The sequence below is a fragment of the Typopeltis vanoorti genome, chromosome 14 (assembly GCF_054136105.1).
Source record: "Typopeltis vanoorti isolate ZY-2024b chromosome 14, IOZ_Tvanoo_1.0, whole genome shotgun sequence".
Classification (NCBI taxonomy): Eukaryota; Metazoa; Arthropoda; class Arachnida; order Uropygi; family Thelyphonidae; genus Typopeltis; species Typopeltis vanoorti.
Genome location: NC_143562.1, coordinates 72789561 through 72808125, shown reverse-complemented (window position 1 = coordinate 72808125; position 18565 = coordinate 72789561). Strand labels below are relative to the sequence as shown.

General features: G+C 38.4%; 1 protein-coding gene across 2 annotated transcripts in view; it reads right to left on the bottom strand.

Annotated features, from left to right (window-relative positions):
* Positions 1–18565, bottom strand: part of LOC150099658 (lysosomal dipeptide transporter MFSD1-like) — a 258890-nt gene that overhangs the window by 154941 nt on the left and 85384 nt on the right. For both annotated transcript variants that reach the window (XM_090403622.1, XM_090403623.1), the window contains exons 5-6: positions 8075–8218; positions 2641–2799 (exon numbers count right to left, since the gene is read on the bottom strand). In XM_090403622.1, coding sequence (XP_090259748.1) covers positions 2641–2799; positions 8075–8218 — 303 coding nt within the window. The remainder of the gene's footprint in view (positions 1–2640; positions 2800–8074; positions 8219–18565) is intronic.

Sequence of the window (18565 nt, the reverse complement as noted above, 5' to 3'; positions counted from 1 at the left end):
CTGCCATTTATTGCATTTGATTGTTACTGCCTGAATATAACATTTTGTATTTATTGCTTAGAAAGATCTCACCAGTTTTTGTCTTTTTTGTTTCAGTCATCACTATTATATCGATCTGTACTTACCCAATTCCTCAGCCAGTTCCATTTCTTTGCCATTCAGGCTTCTTATGTTGATAGTACTGATTTTTAACTCTGGTGATATTAAAAGTTGGGATATGTTTCAGGATTTCTTTTAGTAGCTGACTTTTCACTGTTTTCCCTGGTTCCCTAGCGAAAACAATGGGGGCCTTGTTTAAATGGGCGACACCACCCCAGGCAGCATGAAATTCTGTCATGTCATACCATCATTTTATTTGTGGTTTATGCTAATAAGAATACAATTTGGTCGGCTAAACCCCAAATTGCCAGCCCATCCTCATTCATTCAGTATGTCCACCTTTTCAGGGTACACCATGAAGCTGGACATTAGGTCAGAAGCCCTGGTCAGTTCTCTGCATTCCTTTAAATGCTATGTGGAGGTCTCCTCTCAGTTATACAGCTTTGACCCTTAAGCACCGCTGTCTTCCAGATCTTTGGTAAATTAATGCAACCATACTTGTTAAGGTTGGAAGAATGCTTCAGAGATTTTTTAGAATCGACATCACTCAATTCTAAAAATAGTCTCTCAGACTGCTATGTAATATGGATGTTTTCTTCCATCTGATCCTACATGAAAGAGTATCTAGAGCAGGGGGGGTGGGGGAACCTTTTTAGTATCAAGGGCGAAAATTGCTAACTTAAAAACTTCTGCGGGCAACTGGAAAATTTTAACTCTTATATATAGTGTATGTAGTGTGCTGATGTACATATGAGTACATTAGCAAAGGGGCAAATTGAAATAGACTCGCAGGCGAAATTTCGTCTGCAGGCGAGGGGTTCCCCACCCCTGATCTAGAGTATGGACTACCAATCTCAACTTGCCATAGATGATTGTGAATATAATTTTTGTATTCTTCAAGGCAGATATTAACAGATCTATCAGTCTATCCAAAGCATGCTAAACTGCAGGAAAAAGGAACTTTATGCATTGAAGATGTATTATTTTTTTTGCAAACTTTTACACACGTTTTTACATATATGACATGCTGGGAAAAATTAATGGGGTAGTGATAAAATTAAAAAGCAAAATGCCAGATCTTATATCAACATTCTGTATTGCACATAGTTTGAATCTACTTGTTTTAAATTTTATTAAAGATGTTTCCTTTGTTGCTGAAATTGAAACAGTAGTAAAAAAAAAAAAAGATATACCTTTTACCCGATTTTACTGAAACGAGTAAAAGAATTATAAAAAGTAGCAGCCATGTCACAAACTAAAATCCTGAAGTTCATGTAAGGAAAGTACATATGTTAACTACTCTCCAGTGCAATGCATTTGGAGGAACTAGGCAATGATGCTGCACCATCAAAAGGCTTGTTAAAGAAAATGAAGATATACAATGGTATTCAGATTATGCATGCAGAGAGTTATTCAAATGTTGAATGAAAAAATGTAATGGATGAAGGAATAATGTATTATTAACGTATTGATGATAATGAAGAAACAGTTTCAGTCAATTCGGTGAATGATTGGTAAGGAGCTTAAAAGTTGTGGGGAAGTATTTAAACATAAAAGATATTTTTAAAAAAGCATAATGAAGTTGTCTCAAAAGTGCTTGAAATTGTAGCCATTATAGCAATAAGTACATCAAATGAACAAGGTTTTCGTGCCATTAATCTATTAAAATGGAAGTTAAGGTCGTCAATGAATGACCCCCCCCCTCTGCAGGACATATGAAGACTTTATGTAAATGAACAATCAGTGTCGGTGGTACATTTTAAACCCACATTGAAAGGAAATGATATTTCTGTATAATTATGTGTAATGTACAGTAAGAATTAAAGAGTGTATTACTTTATTTTGTCATCATACTATTTAGTATTTTAAAAGTTCACTAATAACAATATTTATGTAAAGCAGACTGATACCCTGGGCCAGTAAATTAAAAATTTTTTTTTGCAGCTAGTAAGTTGTATTTATAGAGCCTCCGTAGCTCAGTCAGCATAGACGAAGCCCTTTGGTCAGAAAGACCTGGGTTTGATTCCCGTCAGTGATGTGAGGAATCTTTATCTGGTCTCTTTCGACTAAAGGTGAGTTAGCCAGTCTTATACGGAGGTAGAGGGTTTTTTCTCCCAGAAACTCAGGTTTTTCATCCCTCAGAACAGGCAAACCGGCCAGTAGAACACACGCAATTTACAGACAAGAATACTTAGAGTCATAGGGGTAACTGCCTTATTCTCGTATTATGGTTAGGAAATCCAAGGATACTTGGAAGGCTGTGGGTGCTTAAGTGCCTGTTAGAGCCACTGACGAATGAATGTATGAAAGTTGTATTTATGGAGCCCTGCGTGAATGAATTTGATCCATGTGCTTGATGAACTAAAGTTTTTGGATCCAACATAAACTTCCTTGATATGTTCTGCTTGAGAGAGCAACATAACACCTTCTTTATAATTTTTTTAGTTTTTAAATATCACAGTGGTTTGTTTATAATTTGGTTTAGAAATTGATGTCATTATTATGAGGAAAAAAAAAAAGCCAAGAACAAAAACAACTCACCAATCCAGAGGGTCATACTTAATCCAGTTGATAAGTAGATTGATTCTGTGAGTAAAAAATTCAGAACACTACCTAAGCGGGAAAATGCTAACGTAATTCCAAAGGCTAGTGCTAGTTCTTTACCAGAAAACCAGAAAGCTGTAATTCGATTTTGTACAACTAAAATATAAAATAGCACACATCAGCATTACTCATAAACAAGATATATATGTATATATGCAGTGCATTTTTTCAATTCTAAAAATCATAATGTTGTCATTATTAGTGCAAATATATGCTTTTTAACAACTACTTTTTTTTTTAAATTCTAATTTATCTTGGGGCATAAAAGTTGTAATGTACAGGGTGGCCATAAAATAACTTTGCCTCTTTAGAGGCATCTGTAGCTAAAACCAATAAACGGAATGAGACCAAATTTTATATTGAGACTTTTGAAGGCATGGGGAGATGATTTCTGTGAAAAAAAGATTTAGTATCAAAAGTCGCCAATAGGGGAAATTTTGGTGCTGGTGGAGCCAAAAACAAGCAGATAATTACATTAAAGGCAGATCAAATGGAATAATAACATTTTAGTGGTGTAAGCGACAGCTGTGTCACTCATTCCAGCTGGATATGTGCCCCGTCACAATGATGATGATAATAATAATAATTAAACTAAAACAACTTGCAAGAGAGACAGAAATTAATGTAGTGATTGAACTCACAGGAAATAATGTTTTATTGATCAGAATCAGGGTCCCCTGGACCACATACATGATTTTCAATTTTACTGTCTCTTCTTGCACTACTTTCTGTCCTCTGCCAGATCTAACTCCTAGTGATCCAATTTCTTCAAACATCTTAATCAAAGCTCTCAGTGCTACAGCTGACATAGGACCTGTACGCAGGTTATGAAGCCTTCTAAATTCCCGAAGGGCCACTACGGTATTGCACTGTTTAAGGAAAAACAACTTAACAAGTAAAGCACGCTGAGGCAAAGTAGAACGCATATTGGGCACAATTCGTCAGTCATTCAAATAACTGCCTGAATGTTCCCAATCCCTTTTTAAGTGGAATTGGTGGTGCTGCTGTCACGTTCGCACAGTAAAATTTGCATAATTCTTTTTACTTGGGTTTACTGCAAATATTTGACAGCTTTCGGCTCTGCCAGCACCAAAACTTCCCCTATTGGCGACTTTTGTTACTAAATCTTTTTTTCGCAGAAATCATCTCCCCATGCTTTCAAAAGCCTCAATATAAAATTTGGTCTCATTCCGTTTATTGGTTTTAGCTACAGATGCCTCCAAAGAAGGAAAGTTATTTTATGGCCACCCTGTATTTTAAAATTAAAAGTTGCAGCAGTACTTGCATCAGTCTACATCATAGGTTCCCAAAGTGGGTGGTACCCCCCCCCCCAGTGGGCACTGAAGCCTTCTAGGGGGGGTATAGTGGGATCAGAAGCATTTGGGGGCGTTCAGGCAGTCTACGAGTTGGTGGCTCTTTATAGAAGAAATTAATAATATATATTTAAAAATTAATTATTTTCGTGATTTTGCGATTAGATAATCATTTAAAATTTAAATATTGCATTTTAATTCATCTTATGCCCATCTTACATGATCAATTTTTTTTTTATCAATTTTCTATTTCAATTATTTAATCATTTGAAAATTTACCATGTCAGATAGAAATAGATGTCAATTTTCTATGTCAATGATAAAATAGAGTAGGAGGTTATGTTTACAGTAGCAAATATATTCGTTATATTTCATTTCAAAATAGATATAAAATATATAAAACCACTTTTCTAATTGATTTGTACAAAAATAAACCCAATTTTATATAATTTATATAATGGGGGGCATTACAAAATTTATGTCTTGCAAAGGGAGCGGTGGCCCGAAAAAGTTTGTGAACCTATGGTCTACATCAATATAAGTAATAAAATAAGCTTTTTATTACTGATTGTTTTTATCTACAGAATAACATACTGTGCCACGTATATAAATCTATCTATCTACACACACACACACACACACACACACACACACACACACACACACTAGGGGGGGGATCTTCCCCCCCAATGCCTATGGTCCCTTTACTAAGAGACATCAAATAGGATATGGGATTGGAATATAAACTATTGGTTTGTATAAGTGGATGTCTGATGGACAGGTTATATGGGAAATGTGAATCTGTCAGATTTAAGGTAATAAGTTGTGTGCACCGGGGATCAGTCCTTGGAACATTTTTGTTTAACCTATACATTAATGCTATTGGAAAGGAGATCTTCAATTGTTTCCTAATGTTTGTTTAACCTTAATTTGTTTAACCTATACATTAATTGTTTTCAATTGTTTAACCTATACATTAATGCAAAAAAATAGGTGATATTTGCTGATGAGGCAATCAATTATGCTACTGATAAACAGCATCTGCATGGTGATTTGAATGGACTGGAAGTGTGGGCAAACGATAATGACTATCAATTCAATGTTAGTAAGTATAAATTTATGGCACTTTGGCATGATGCAATATCCAATAGCATATTATATTAATGGGATTATGCTTGGAGTAACTGATGAAGTAGAGATATTGGAGTTATGGTGGACAGAAATTTAAGTTCAAAGGTTAGATAAGAAAAATTGCAAATACAATCAAGAGGAAAATTGCAATGTTGCAACAAAGAACACTGACATGTAAGTATATGGAAGTCATTTTGCCTCTTTACAAGGCAAATACATCAGCACCTGAACCACCATGTTGAGATTTGCTCTCCTGGGTTCCAAGGAAATAAAGAAACTGTATAGAGGTTGCAAAGAAGAGATAAAAAGATGGCACTGGGATTATGGAATATAAATTATGAGGAATAGATTGAGAATATGTGGACTGCAGACACTGGCAGAGAGAAGAAACAAGAGTGATAGGATATAAGTCTATGAACTTTTGAGAGGTCATTATAGGATATCAGGTGTTATTATAGGATATTCAAAATCTGTCCTACACTAGAATACTATTCTCACATATGAAGTGGTGCACCCCCCTCCCCATATGTGAGAATAATATTCTCTAGAAATGCTTCAGTTAATTGGCTTTCACCCTCTCTTACAAGACAGTTTCTCATAGTCATTTCAAGCCCAGATGAAATATGAACAGCTAAACTGACTTCCACCACTTCTCTACTTTCCTGAAACATGTAAACACACAAGCAGCTGATAAATAATCATTTTACAGTCCAGATGGAAAAAATGCATAGAACTAACTTTTAATCCACCACTTTTATTCCATTTTATCCCAACCTCTCCAATAATTTTTTTTTTTTATGAAAACATTAAAAAAACACAATGTGCATGTTGTGTGTTTTGTAATGTATTTAATGTATTTTCTTGTATTTATTTCCTTATCTTGTTGTTCCTTAACTACTTTTCATCTAATTTTATCTGGTGATACACCATTTTCCTACTTGTACAAACTTATATAAACATGATCTTTCATTTGAAGACTTATAATACGCTGGGAATTCAAGTGGCAACAACATGAACGACTCTCTCATAAACTCCCAGCATGTCCAAATGAAGTGTGCATTATGGAATACTAGAGCAATCTGATATGAACTCATCTACCTCCACATACAAGCAACCTGATTGTGAAGTTATTTCACATGCAAACATTAGATGCTTGTGCTTGGGTAAAGGATAAATTTTTTTTTTTTTTATCAAATAAAGAAGATACATAACAAAAAACGGTATTGAAATAATCTGGTTATCTGTACTAAAAAAAAAAAAAAAACATGTTTTGATATATCCATTGTGACACAAGACAAATTCATATTTGCTTATACCTAACATTTGTCTTCCATTTTTTCTTAACAGCAAATGAACATTATGACATAATGAAATACAAAAACCAAAGTATATTACAGAACAATTGTATCACATGTAATAAAAATTAACACCAGTTGTTTTTTAATGCTCATTACCTTCAAGTGCTACCTTACCTAAAACAAATATTTAATGTTAAAGTTGCGAGTATTATTATTATTATTACCCCAAGACCTCATGGAGTCAAAGACTCATCTGGGAGGTCCTTTTATCACACACACATCTCATCATACCATGTCTTAAACACACTCAAACTCCTTGCAGACATCACATTCCCAGGCAAGGCATTCCAATCATTCACAACTCTGCACGAAAAAAACCTGCCTCTCACTCCCCTACTCAAACCCTCTTTATACAGTTTCCAGGTATGACCTCTGGTTCTCCCCTGATCTCCCACTATTCTCTGTAGAACTTCTCCACCACTGATCCTATAACAACCCCTTACTAACTTGCTGGTCTCTATCATATCTCCCTATTCCTCCTGTCCACCATAATGCAAATTACATCTTCTCAATCTTTCCTCATACTCAACATTCCAGAGGTCAGAAACTACCTTAGTCAGTCGCCTTTGGACCCTTTCCAACATCTCTTCATCCTTCTGAAAACTCAGTGACCAAATCTGGGCACAATAGTCCATGTATGGCCTAATCAAAGCCTTATACAATGGAACAAGAATCTCCCTACTTCTACACGTAGTGTCCTCCGCATCATTCCCAGAAGCCTTTTTGTTGTCTTCACAATTTTGGCAATGTGTCCCCTAAATTTTAGATCCTTATCCACTATCACCCCCAGATCTCTTATTTCCTCTACCTCCAACAATATATTCTCACCAAGCATAAATTCTGCATCCCATCTTTGTTTTCCAAATTTTAAAACCTTACATTTTGCAACATTGAACTCACATCCCCCATTTCCGTGCCCAATTACTCAATTTATTCAAGTTTTCTTGTAAGGCCACAAGATCTTCACTACTCTTTATGGTTCATCCTAACTTTGCATCATCTACAAACAACTGTATATCTCCATCCAAATCTTCGCCAATATCATTAATATACAAGTTAAACAGTAATGGCCCTAAAACAGATCCCTGAGGCACTCCACTAGGGACTTTCCTTTTCCTGGATATCGCACCTCCATACACAACTTGTTGATACCTATCAGATAGCCATTCTCCAATCCAATGCACTAATCTAATATCCAACCCCATCTGCTCTAGTTTGACTGTCAACTTATGAGGTACTCTATCAAAAGCCTTTGCGAAATCCAAGTATATTACTGTGTATCCTTCTCCTCTGTCCAAGGAGAAGTGAATGATTGGATGATTGGAATGCCTCGACTGAGAGTGTGGTGTCTGCAAGGAGTTTGAGTGCGTTTAAGACACAGTATGATGAGATGTGTGTGTGTGTGATAAAAGGACCTCCCAGATGAGTCTGACTCCATGAGGTTTTGGGGTAATAATAATACTCACAACTTTAACATTACCATGTATATGAATAAATATTTTTTTTTTCTCACAAAGTTATAATTTCTAATTTATTTCAAGGAAATGAATGAAAAATAAATGTACTTACTAGTGAGAGAACCATTTCCTGCACCAAACAGAAGACGTCCAGTAAGCATAAGAGGTAATAATGCTGCTTCACCACGAAAATGTGCTCCAAGTGCAAAGATAGCTGAACCACACAGAGAGAGTGATGAGAAAAGAAACACTCCAACTAATATAAGAAAAAAATAACTAAGCACTTTATAGAATTTTTTTTAAAATTTTCATACAGAATAGATTACTATAATTAGATTACTAGTAGATTGTGTCCATTAAATAACAAGATGGATTTTTATTTTTCATTTTACAAGCATAAAACAGAATTGGGGAGGATAAGTTATCCCATCTCGGTGCTGGTCACAAGCCCGGATAAATGGGGAGGGTTGGCATCAGGAAGGGCATCCGGCCGTAAAAAAAAAACATGCCAAAACCAGGGATGAAATGTCAAATAACGGAGAAAGGACAACGGCTAGGGTGTCCCCCGAGGACTATGAGAAGTGGGCTTGGGCTACCGAACCAAGGATGGGGTCGGCTAAAGAAGCGAGTCCAACAGAAAGAGAGAGTGTGTAAAGTAAGAATCGGGTCACTGAATGTGGGTACAATGAATGAGAAGAGTAGGGAGATAGTAGACATGATGAGAAGAAGGAAGCTGAAGATCTTGTGTGTGCAGGAGACAAGGTGGAAGGGCAATAAAGCAAAGGAGCTGGCAGAAGGATATAAACTGTTTTACAGCGGGGTGAATGAGAATAGAAGAAACAGAGTTGGAATCATCATCGACAAGGAGCTGAAGGGTGGAGTCTGCAAGGTGTGCTGGAAGAACGATCGGATGAGTGTTAAGCTTGAGATTGGAGGAAGCGTGGCTGTGATAGTGTGTGATTACGCTCCACAAGTAGGTTGTGATGAGGAAGAGAAAGAGGCATTCTGGAGAAAACTAGACCAGGTAGTAATAGGAATCCCTGATGGTGAGTGAGTGATCATCGGAGCAGACCTGAATGGGCATGTAGGAAGGCGACGAAGTGGTGAAGAAAGGGTGCACGGGGGGGGGGGGGGTTGAAGTGGTGGTGAAAGAAATGAAGAAGGTAAAAGAATCGTAGAGCATGCTGTGGCCTTCGACCTGGCTATAGCTAACACGTGGTTTAAGAAGAGAGTTGGACACCTGATAACTTATAAGGGCAGGGGTAGGATGAGTCAGATTGACTATATTATGGGCAGAAGGAAACATCTGAAGGAGGTGAAAAACTGTAAAAGTGATTAACGGAGAAAGTGTAGCGGCATAGCACAGGTTGGTTGTGGTAGACTGTGATATAAAAGGGAAAAAGAAGAATAAACGGAAGAGGCAGAAAGATAGGAAAATAAAGTGGTGGAAATTGGAAGAGGAAGGTCCAAGGAATGAGTTTAAAGAAAAGGTATTGGAAAGAATGAAGTTACCAGAGGATTTGGAAGAATGGTGGGATGTAAATAGTCGGAATATTAGAAAAACTGGAGAAGAGGTGCTCGGTATAACATCAGGAAAGGGGCCGCCCGAGGATAAGGAGGCATGGTGGTGGAATGAGAAGGTACGGTTGGAGATCAGGGAAAAGGAAGAGGCAAAGAAAAAATGGGACATGCCTGGAACCAGAGCCGACAAGGAGGCATATAGATTAGCGAAGAAAAGTGCAAAGAGAGCTGTGGCAAAGGTGAAGGCGAGGGCAGTTGAAGAGGTTTATGAAGTACTGGAGAGAAACGGTGGTGAAGCTGTTGTTAAGAATAGCAAAAGCTGGAGATAAGGCCTCGAGAACATCATCTGCTTAACATCAGTTAGTTAAGCAGATAAAGGACACCACAGGAGTAGTACTACAAGAGGGAGACAAAATCAGAGGAAGATGGGAAGAATATTTTCGTAATCTACTAAATGAGAATCCAAGAGAGGGGTGTGAGGATGGAGAGGCAAACGAAGGATCGGTGCAGGACATAAGCAGAGAGAAAGTGTATTGGGCACTGAGAAAAATGAAGAATGGAAATGCTGTGGGGACAGACCAGTGTGGAGAAGCTTGGGCAGCAAGGGCATAGACATGTTATGGGATCTGATGAGGAAAATAGCCCAACAGGAAAAGATACCAGAGGAATGGAGGAAAAGCATTCTCATCCCAATCTACAAGGGGAAAAGGAGATGTTCAAGATTGTGGCAACTATAGAGGGATCAAGCTGATGTCACACACGTTGAAGATATGGGAAAGAGTAATTGAAGGAAAGATACGGCGGGGAACAAAAATTGGTGAGGAGCAGTTTGGATTTATGCCAGGAAGAGGGACAACAGATGCAATATTTGCACAAAGGCGATTGATGGAGAAATATAGGGAGATGCAGGCAGAGCTACATATGGTGTTTATAGACCTGGAAAAGGCATATGACAGAGTGACCAGACAGGAGGTATGGAGGTGTACGAGGAAGAAGGGGGGTGTCGGAAAAGTACGTGAGGTTAGTGAAGGAGATGTATGAGGGAGTGAAAACTCAGGTCAGGTCTAGTGTTGGCATGACAGAGAGGTTCCCCATTGTCGTCGGGCTCCATCAGGGATCAGATCTGAGCCCCTACCTCTTTGATCTGGTCATGGATGTACTAGTGGAGGAAGTCATGAAGGAGGCGCCATGGGGCATGATGTTTGCCGATGATATTGTTCTCTGCATGTCATCCCGAGAGAAGCTTGAAAAGACCCTGGAAGAGTGGAGAAAGGTATTGGAGGAGGGAGAGAGAGAGAGAGAGAGAGAGAGAGGCATGAAAATTAACCAGGTAAAGACCGAATATATATCAACAGGGAGTGACGAAGATATGATCATACAACTCCAGGGAAGAAATTCAAGTACCTCGGGTCAGTCGTCGAGAGGAATGGTGAACTGGATGAGGAAATACAGCACCGAATAACATGCAGCTGGATGAATTGGAGGAAGATGAGTGGGGTCCTGTGCGACAAGATAGTGAGTTGTAAGATGAAGGGGAAGCTGTATAAGATGGTGGTGAGGCCGGCGATGCTCCATGGTGCAGAGACGTGGCCTATAATAAAGGCACAGGAGAGGAAGATGGAGGTGGCAGAGATGTGGATGTTGAGATGGATGCGTGGTGTGACAAAGAAGGACAGGATAAGGAATGACTACATCAGAGGGACGATCAAGGTAGGACCGATCGTCAAGAAGGTACAAGAAAGCAGGCTGAGGTGGTTTGGTCATGTAGAGAGAAGGAGTATGTTGGTAAACGAGTGGAGCGTATGGAGGTGGAGAGAAGGAGGAAAAAAGGCAGGCCTAAACTCAGATGGAGGGATAAGGTGGCAGAGGATCTTAGGGAGAAAGAATGCCCTGGACCAGAGAATCTGGAAGAAGAAGATTAAAGATGGGAACGTCAACCCCATTTAACATGGGATAAGGCATAGCGAAAGAAAGAAGAAGTATATTATAACCACTACAGTGTGCTCTTTTCAATGAGCACATGTGCATGATGAGAGCTTATTGGTTCTCATATAGATTTTCAGTGAGGTAATGTCAGTGCCCTGTCAAAAATTTGAAAATAGACAAAGATAGTATCATTTTAAAGAGAATTGTGACTGTTATGAATCATGGTGTTTCCAATATGACCTGAAACAAAATGGCAAAGCATAGAATGTGATTGCCGACGTCTCCAAGAGAGCAAAATGTTTGAATGCAAAGGTCTCAAATTAATACAGTGTTGAATGTTTTCTTTGACATTTATGGAATTGTTCATAAGGAATTTGTTCCAGAAGGCCAAATGGTTAACAGACAGTACTATCTTGGTGTCATGCAACATCAAAATCAATGTCTGAGACAAGCAAGAGATGAGCAGTACTGAACAAAGAGCTGGCTGTTACAGCACAACAATGCACCTGCATGTTGTGTTTTTCATAATATGATTAATTTTATCTCTTTCCTTATCTTGTTTTTCTTGAAAGTTAATCGTCTGAGGTAAATAGTTATTCACAATTTCAACAGTATTATCTGCCAATTCAAGTTTAATTTTATCTGAGTTTGTCATAAATTTTGTTTTAGTTATATTAATTTTAATTATTATTATTATTGCGTGACATCTCCAAGGAATCCAAGACTCATCGAGGGAGGGGCCCACTCTACAACTCCATCTCCACCAACTACGTCGATTCATCTACACTAACGGCATCTACTGGCCAACAACACTACTAATATTTTCACAGACAATGACAAACATCCATGCCCATGGCAGGATTCAAACCCACAGCCTTTTGGCTGGAGAGCAGATACGTTAACCATTTGGTCAACCAGGCTGGCTAATTATTAAAGATTATTAATCTTTAATAAACTTTTTTTCTCCAGCTTCCTCTGTTAAGATCATTTGCACATTTTCTGAGTTTCTTGATTTTTTTGCTAAAATAATGTTATCTATAAAGCGAAAAATTATTTAGATTTCTTTCACGGATGCTAATTCCATTGTTATGTAGGGAGTCTATGTAGACAGGATTTATTTAAGTAAAAACTTTCTGGTAGGAAAAAACCTCTGTATAAGACCACCTAAAATTTCCTTCTGCTGCAATGTCATTATAAAAGTTCTTAACATCCTTGACAGGATTCCAGATCTTTCCAAATAAAAGGCTCCTTCACTACTAACTATGCTACAGAAACACATTATAGTATGATGATGTTGCTGTTTGAAATTATCAATTTGAAACAGCTAAAGATATAAGACTAGTGCATACATCTTATTCAAGTGGCATGCACTAGTACACACAACCCTCCTAAAATTTTTGTTATTGTCTAGAAAAGAGCAATTTGACTGATAAATAATCTGTTCTAAACGATTCAACTACTATCTTACAGAAAGCTTGTTTCAGCTGTGCCCTCTTCCTACTGGTACTTGGTGTAGCATGGATGAAGTCCAACAGATTTCCATTGTATGCACATTGGGCACATTCTGCTGTAATATGACTAATTGTCTGGTGGGGGGGGGGTGATCCACAGTCACACCTGCGTGAGGCAATCATGCCCCATTTGTAAAGGTGGTCTACACATCTGCCATGATTGGTGCAGATTCTGTTAAGAGTAGACCAAGTTTTCTGAGGTAGGTTAAAACCCGTTGGATTTTAACCTACCTCAGTTAGGCTTCTGTGTTGGATCCACTAATTCATGAAAGTCCCCTATTGAGGTGTTGCAATAGGACTCTTCTCACTTCTTCATGTTAAAACTTGTCTCTACAAGATTTTTCGCTGTCAAGATGGAGGGCACTGTGGATTGGGAGATCTTGGATTTTCATGATTTTGTTGTATTCATGTAGAAGAAAGTTTCATCTGCGTAGGTAGGTTGGGGTTGATTTTGCAGTTCCAGAAATAAGGCACATAGTGGTGTTAAGCTTAGCATCAACACATGGGCACTGTTCAGCCATGTGAAGAGCAGAATTCAGCTGCAGAGTAAACAAGACCAAGAGCAGTGTAGCGAAGCATTGCTGCTGAGGCACCCCCAAGTTGTTCCACAGAGTTTTTGCAGTATATTATTTCATGTTTTTAGCTTGGATGCTGTGTTAATGAGATGTGGTTTAAAAGATAGAGTTCTATCCAAAGTGATGCCCAGATGTTTCAGGAATCTGTTGTAGCGTAGCAGTTTATTATTATCAACACCTGACCCCCATGGAGTCAGAGACTCATCGTCGGAGGTACTCACTATTGCATACAATGCTCATCCAACCGTGTCTTAAACTGATTCAATGTGTCCACATCCACAAGTTTTTGCAAAAATGGCAATGCATTCCACTAACCAACCACCCTCCATGCAAAGAACCTGCTTCTCACTCCTTTGCTCACGCCCTACTTATACCGTTTCCAGCAATGGCCTCTTGTTCTACTCCCCTCTCCAATTCTATGAAAAATCTCTTCCATGTCTACCTGATAACAACCCCGCCCAGTTTATATGTCTCAATCATATCCCCCCCCTCTTCCTCCTATTCACGAGCCTCTGCAACTTACATTCTCTCAATCTGTCCTCGTACTCCACATTCCAAAGACCACTGACTACCTTTGTGAATCTTCTCTGTACCCTTTCCAACATATCTTCGTCACCATGAAAACCCGGCGACCAAATCTGTGCACAATAATCCATATGAGGCCTGATCAAGGCCTTATACAATGGAATCATAACCTCTCTATTTCTGCATGTCAGGGTTCTCCACATCATTGCCATTATTCGATGTGATGTCTTAACAACTTGTGCAATGTGGCTCCTGAATTTTAGGTCCTTGTCCACCATCACTGCTAGATCTCTCATCTCCTCTATTTCTGTTAAAGTTTCCCCACCAAGTGTATACTTTGAATCCCATCGTTGCTTACCAAATCTCAAAACCTTACACTTGGCAACATTGAACTGACAGTTCCACTTACCTGCCCATTCATGCAATCTATTCAAGTCCTCTTGTAAGGCATTAACATCAGCCTGACTGTGTATTGCCTCCCCAGTTTTGCATCATCTGCAAACAGCTAGATATCACTAGTTAAACCCAACCCAATATCGTTAACATACAAATTGAACAACAATGGCCCCAAAACTGACACCTGTGGCACACCTTTCTCTTTCGAGATACTGCACCTCCCATATACAACTTTCTGATACCTATCTGACAGCCAGTCACTGATTATTATTATTATAACAGTGTCTCCATGGAGTCAAAAGACTCATCGTGGGAGGCCCTACATTGATACACTAACCATTATTTACACAATACCTATCATACTTCTCCTTAAATTCATTCACAGACGAAGCATTCACAACCACCTCTGGCAGCACATTCTACCCATTCACAACCCTCCAAGCAAAAAATCTAGTCCTAACACCCTTACGTGTGTTGAGGCTTAAGTGCTGTGAAGAATTCATGTTAGAGGTTTAATGGAATATTAACAGCACTGAGAAAGAATTAAAACTAATTTTAATACTTCCAATATTTCGTCTCCGTCACAGAGACATCTTTGGGGATTACAAAAACTTTCTGTAACAACACGCACACAAATACAATACAAAGTGAACCTAAAGTCCTATCTAGGTGGTGCACCCTCTATGGGCATTTGCAGATGGCCTGGGATGTAAAGAGGGATCTCTGATAATTAATGTTTCCCAAATTTTGGGAAGTTTAATGCAACCATATTTGTAATTAGGTTGATTCCTGAGTGCAGATGCAAAGAATAGTCTTTCTTTTTTGAATTTACTATGGTGGAGCATGGTAGTTTTTTTCCAGGAGATCCTGTGGGATGTATCCAAAACATGGCCTGCAAGGCCAGATTGACCATAATCGTTTGCAGATGTAACTGTGTTCTTCTAACCGGATGGATGCTGACCTGCCTGTTTGTCCGAAGTAGGCAAGTTCACAGGAACAAGGTACTCCATATACACCAGGCACTGACAGAGGAGGGAGCTGGTCTTTAGTAGAGCAGATAAGGGTAGCAAGTTTACGGTGAGGCTTAAAAGCTGTATGGAGGTTGTACTTTTTTAATGATCTGACTATTTTTTCTGAAATACCACGGATGTAAGGAATGGTGATGGCATTTCTGAAGTCCTTCTGAAGGACTTGATTATTTTTTTTAATTCTGTAGTCATTATAGCCATTGGAAAGGAAGGTGTTGTGTTTGAGTTCGGTTGAAAGGGCAATTTTACTGGAACAAAGATTGTGGGCCCTATTGGTCAGAGTTTTAATAATGCCATATTGCTGGGAGGGGTGGTGGTGGGATAGTATGTGAATGTATCTGCCTGTATGAGTAGGTTTTCTATATACAGAGAAAGAAAGGTTACCATTAGGAAGGCGTGTTACTAAGGTATCTAGGAAGGGTAAACTATTGTTATTTTCCTTTTCCATCGTAAACTGGATTCTTGGATGTAGACTATTGAGGTGACTGAGGAAGGAATCTAACGTGTCTGGGCCATGAGGCCAAATAGAGAACACATCATCGACATATCTTAGCCAGAGAGAAGGTTTTAGAGGGGAAGAGTCAATGGCTCGTTTTTCAAAATTTTCCATCTAATAATTGGCAAGAGGGGTGGGGGGGGGAACCCATGGCAGTTCCCTCTGTTTGTAGATTTTGTTGTTCTGAGAAATAACAGAGTTGATGGCAAAGGAAAAGCTCTAAGATATCAGAAGGAAAAACGTTTTTTAAGAGTGTTAAAGTGTCAATTAGGGGAATATTTGTAAACAAAGAGATGATGTCAAAGCTGAGCAATATATCTGTATTATTTAAAGTAAGATTTCAATTAAGTTTTTAAAATGGGTGGAGTTTTTTTTTACATAAGATGAGGTAAGAACAGTGAGGGGGGGGGGGGGTCAAAGAGTTAGCTAGCTGCTTTGATAATTTGTAGCAAGGTGCATTGGTGGCATCTACTATAGGTCTTAGAGAAGAATTAGGCTGGTGGATTTTGGGTAAACCGTTATCCGAAGAGGATGAGAACAGAATGGTTTGAGTTTTTTGTAATGTCAGGAGGCCAGGAAGAAACTTTTTTAAGTAGGTTTTTTAATTTTTTAACTGGAGTTTTTGTGGGATTATGTTCCAGTGGTATGTAGGTAGCACGATCATGGAGAATAATATCCATTTTCTGATTATATTCTGAGGTGTTGAGAACAACAGTAGCATTACCCTTATCAGCTCTGGTGATGACAATACTTTTTTCTTTCCATAATTTTTTGAGGGCAGAGTTGACTGGAAGATAAATTAACTTTAGGAGGCGAAGAACGGGAGAGAATGTTAGCAACATCAAGTCTGATTTTATTGGCTGTTTCTGGAGCTAAGTGACAGATTCCGCGTTCGATGCTGTACATAATATCCAATACCGGAAATTCAATAGGTGTGACAGTAAAATTGTGTCCGAGGCTTAGGGCACTAACGGCATCTTCGCTAAGTCTTTTAGAAGATAGGTTGACTACTGTATGGAGCGGTTGAACTTCAGGTAGCGGTTTAGATTTGCAAAAGTTATTGAACTTTTTTGATGTGCTTATTTTCTATTTTCTGGAATTCTTTTTGAGAGGAAGCTTCTGAGATGCTAAGGAGAATAGACCAAAGTTCAGGATTGAGTACAATGGAGAGCTCTGTCTGTAATGAGACAATGGTGGCGTTTGTTGTAGTGAGGCAGGTGCGAGTTTCAGTAATCTGCTCTCGTAATAGTGTCAGACTAGCACGTTTGTATAACTGGAGGGCTTTATTAGATTTAAATTTGGTTTTAAGTCTAACACAGTTAGGAATAACTCTCGAGTCCCGACATCTTTTTAAAAAGGCCAGCCGATTTAATAGCCTCGATAAGCATAGTTTCGACTTACGTTATTGTTTTGCTTTGCATGCTATTTCATCACCATGAATGATCAGAATACGTGTGTTGAGGCATTGTATTTGCATGTTGTTACAAAAAGTTTTTGTAATCCCTGAAGATGTCTCTGTGACGGAGTGAAATATTGGAAGTATTAAAATTAGTTTTAATCCTTTCTCAGTGCTAACACCCTTGTTAACCACATTCTTACATAATCTCCAGGGATGACCCTCATTCTCTCCCTTCCTGCACTGGTCTTAAAAATGTCATCAGTATCAATCCTATAAAATCCCTTTAATAATTTATATGCCTCGATCATATCTCCTCTCCTAGGTCTATCAGCCAGTTTTTGGACCCCACAGATCTTCAATCTATCCTTGTAGGGAACATCCCACAGACCTGCAACAATCTTTGTAACTCGCACCTGAATCATCCTCTCCACCATTTCTTCATCACCAAGAAATCCAGGTGACCAGATCTGTGCACAATAGTCCAAATGCGGTCTTATTAAAGCCTTATAAAGTGGAACAATAACTTTCTTATCCTTGCTTGTTAATGTGTTCCTCAACAACGATGTAATTTGATGTGATGTTTGGCAATCTTTGCAATATGTCCTTTAAACATAAGTTCTCTGTCCACAATAACTCCCAAGTCCCTTGCCTCGTCAACTTTTTGCAATTCAGTTCCATCAATATAATAAATAGCATGTGATCTCACCCTCCCGAAGTGCATCACCTTACACTTAGCCACGTTAAACTGACAGCCATTTACCTTACTCCATACTGTCAGCATATTTAAGTCATCCTGCAAGATATCTACATCATCTGAATTGACTATCACTCTTCCTAATTTTGCATCATCATCAAACAAGTGGATATTTCCTTTCAAAGTATTCCCAATATCATTAATGTACAAATTAAACAATAGAGGACCAAGCACTGAGGTACACTGTAAAATTCGATGTAGCTTAGAAATACCAAGGTGCTTTACATTGATTTTTACTGAGGTCAAGTCTCACGAGAACTATTACAAAAATAACCTTGTTTGTCTTTATGTATTTTATTTTAAATATTAAATGTAAATAACCCTATTGGAATTGATTGTATTTACTTAAATACAATCAATTCCCATAGGGTTATTTAAAGTTTTTAGAATGTCAAAAACAAAGGCAATGCTTTGCCATCGGAACTTTCTGTAAGTGTTACATCCTTTGTATAATAGCTATGTATAGGAGTAC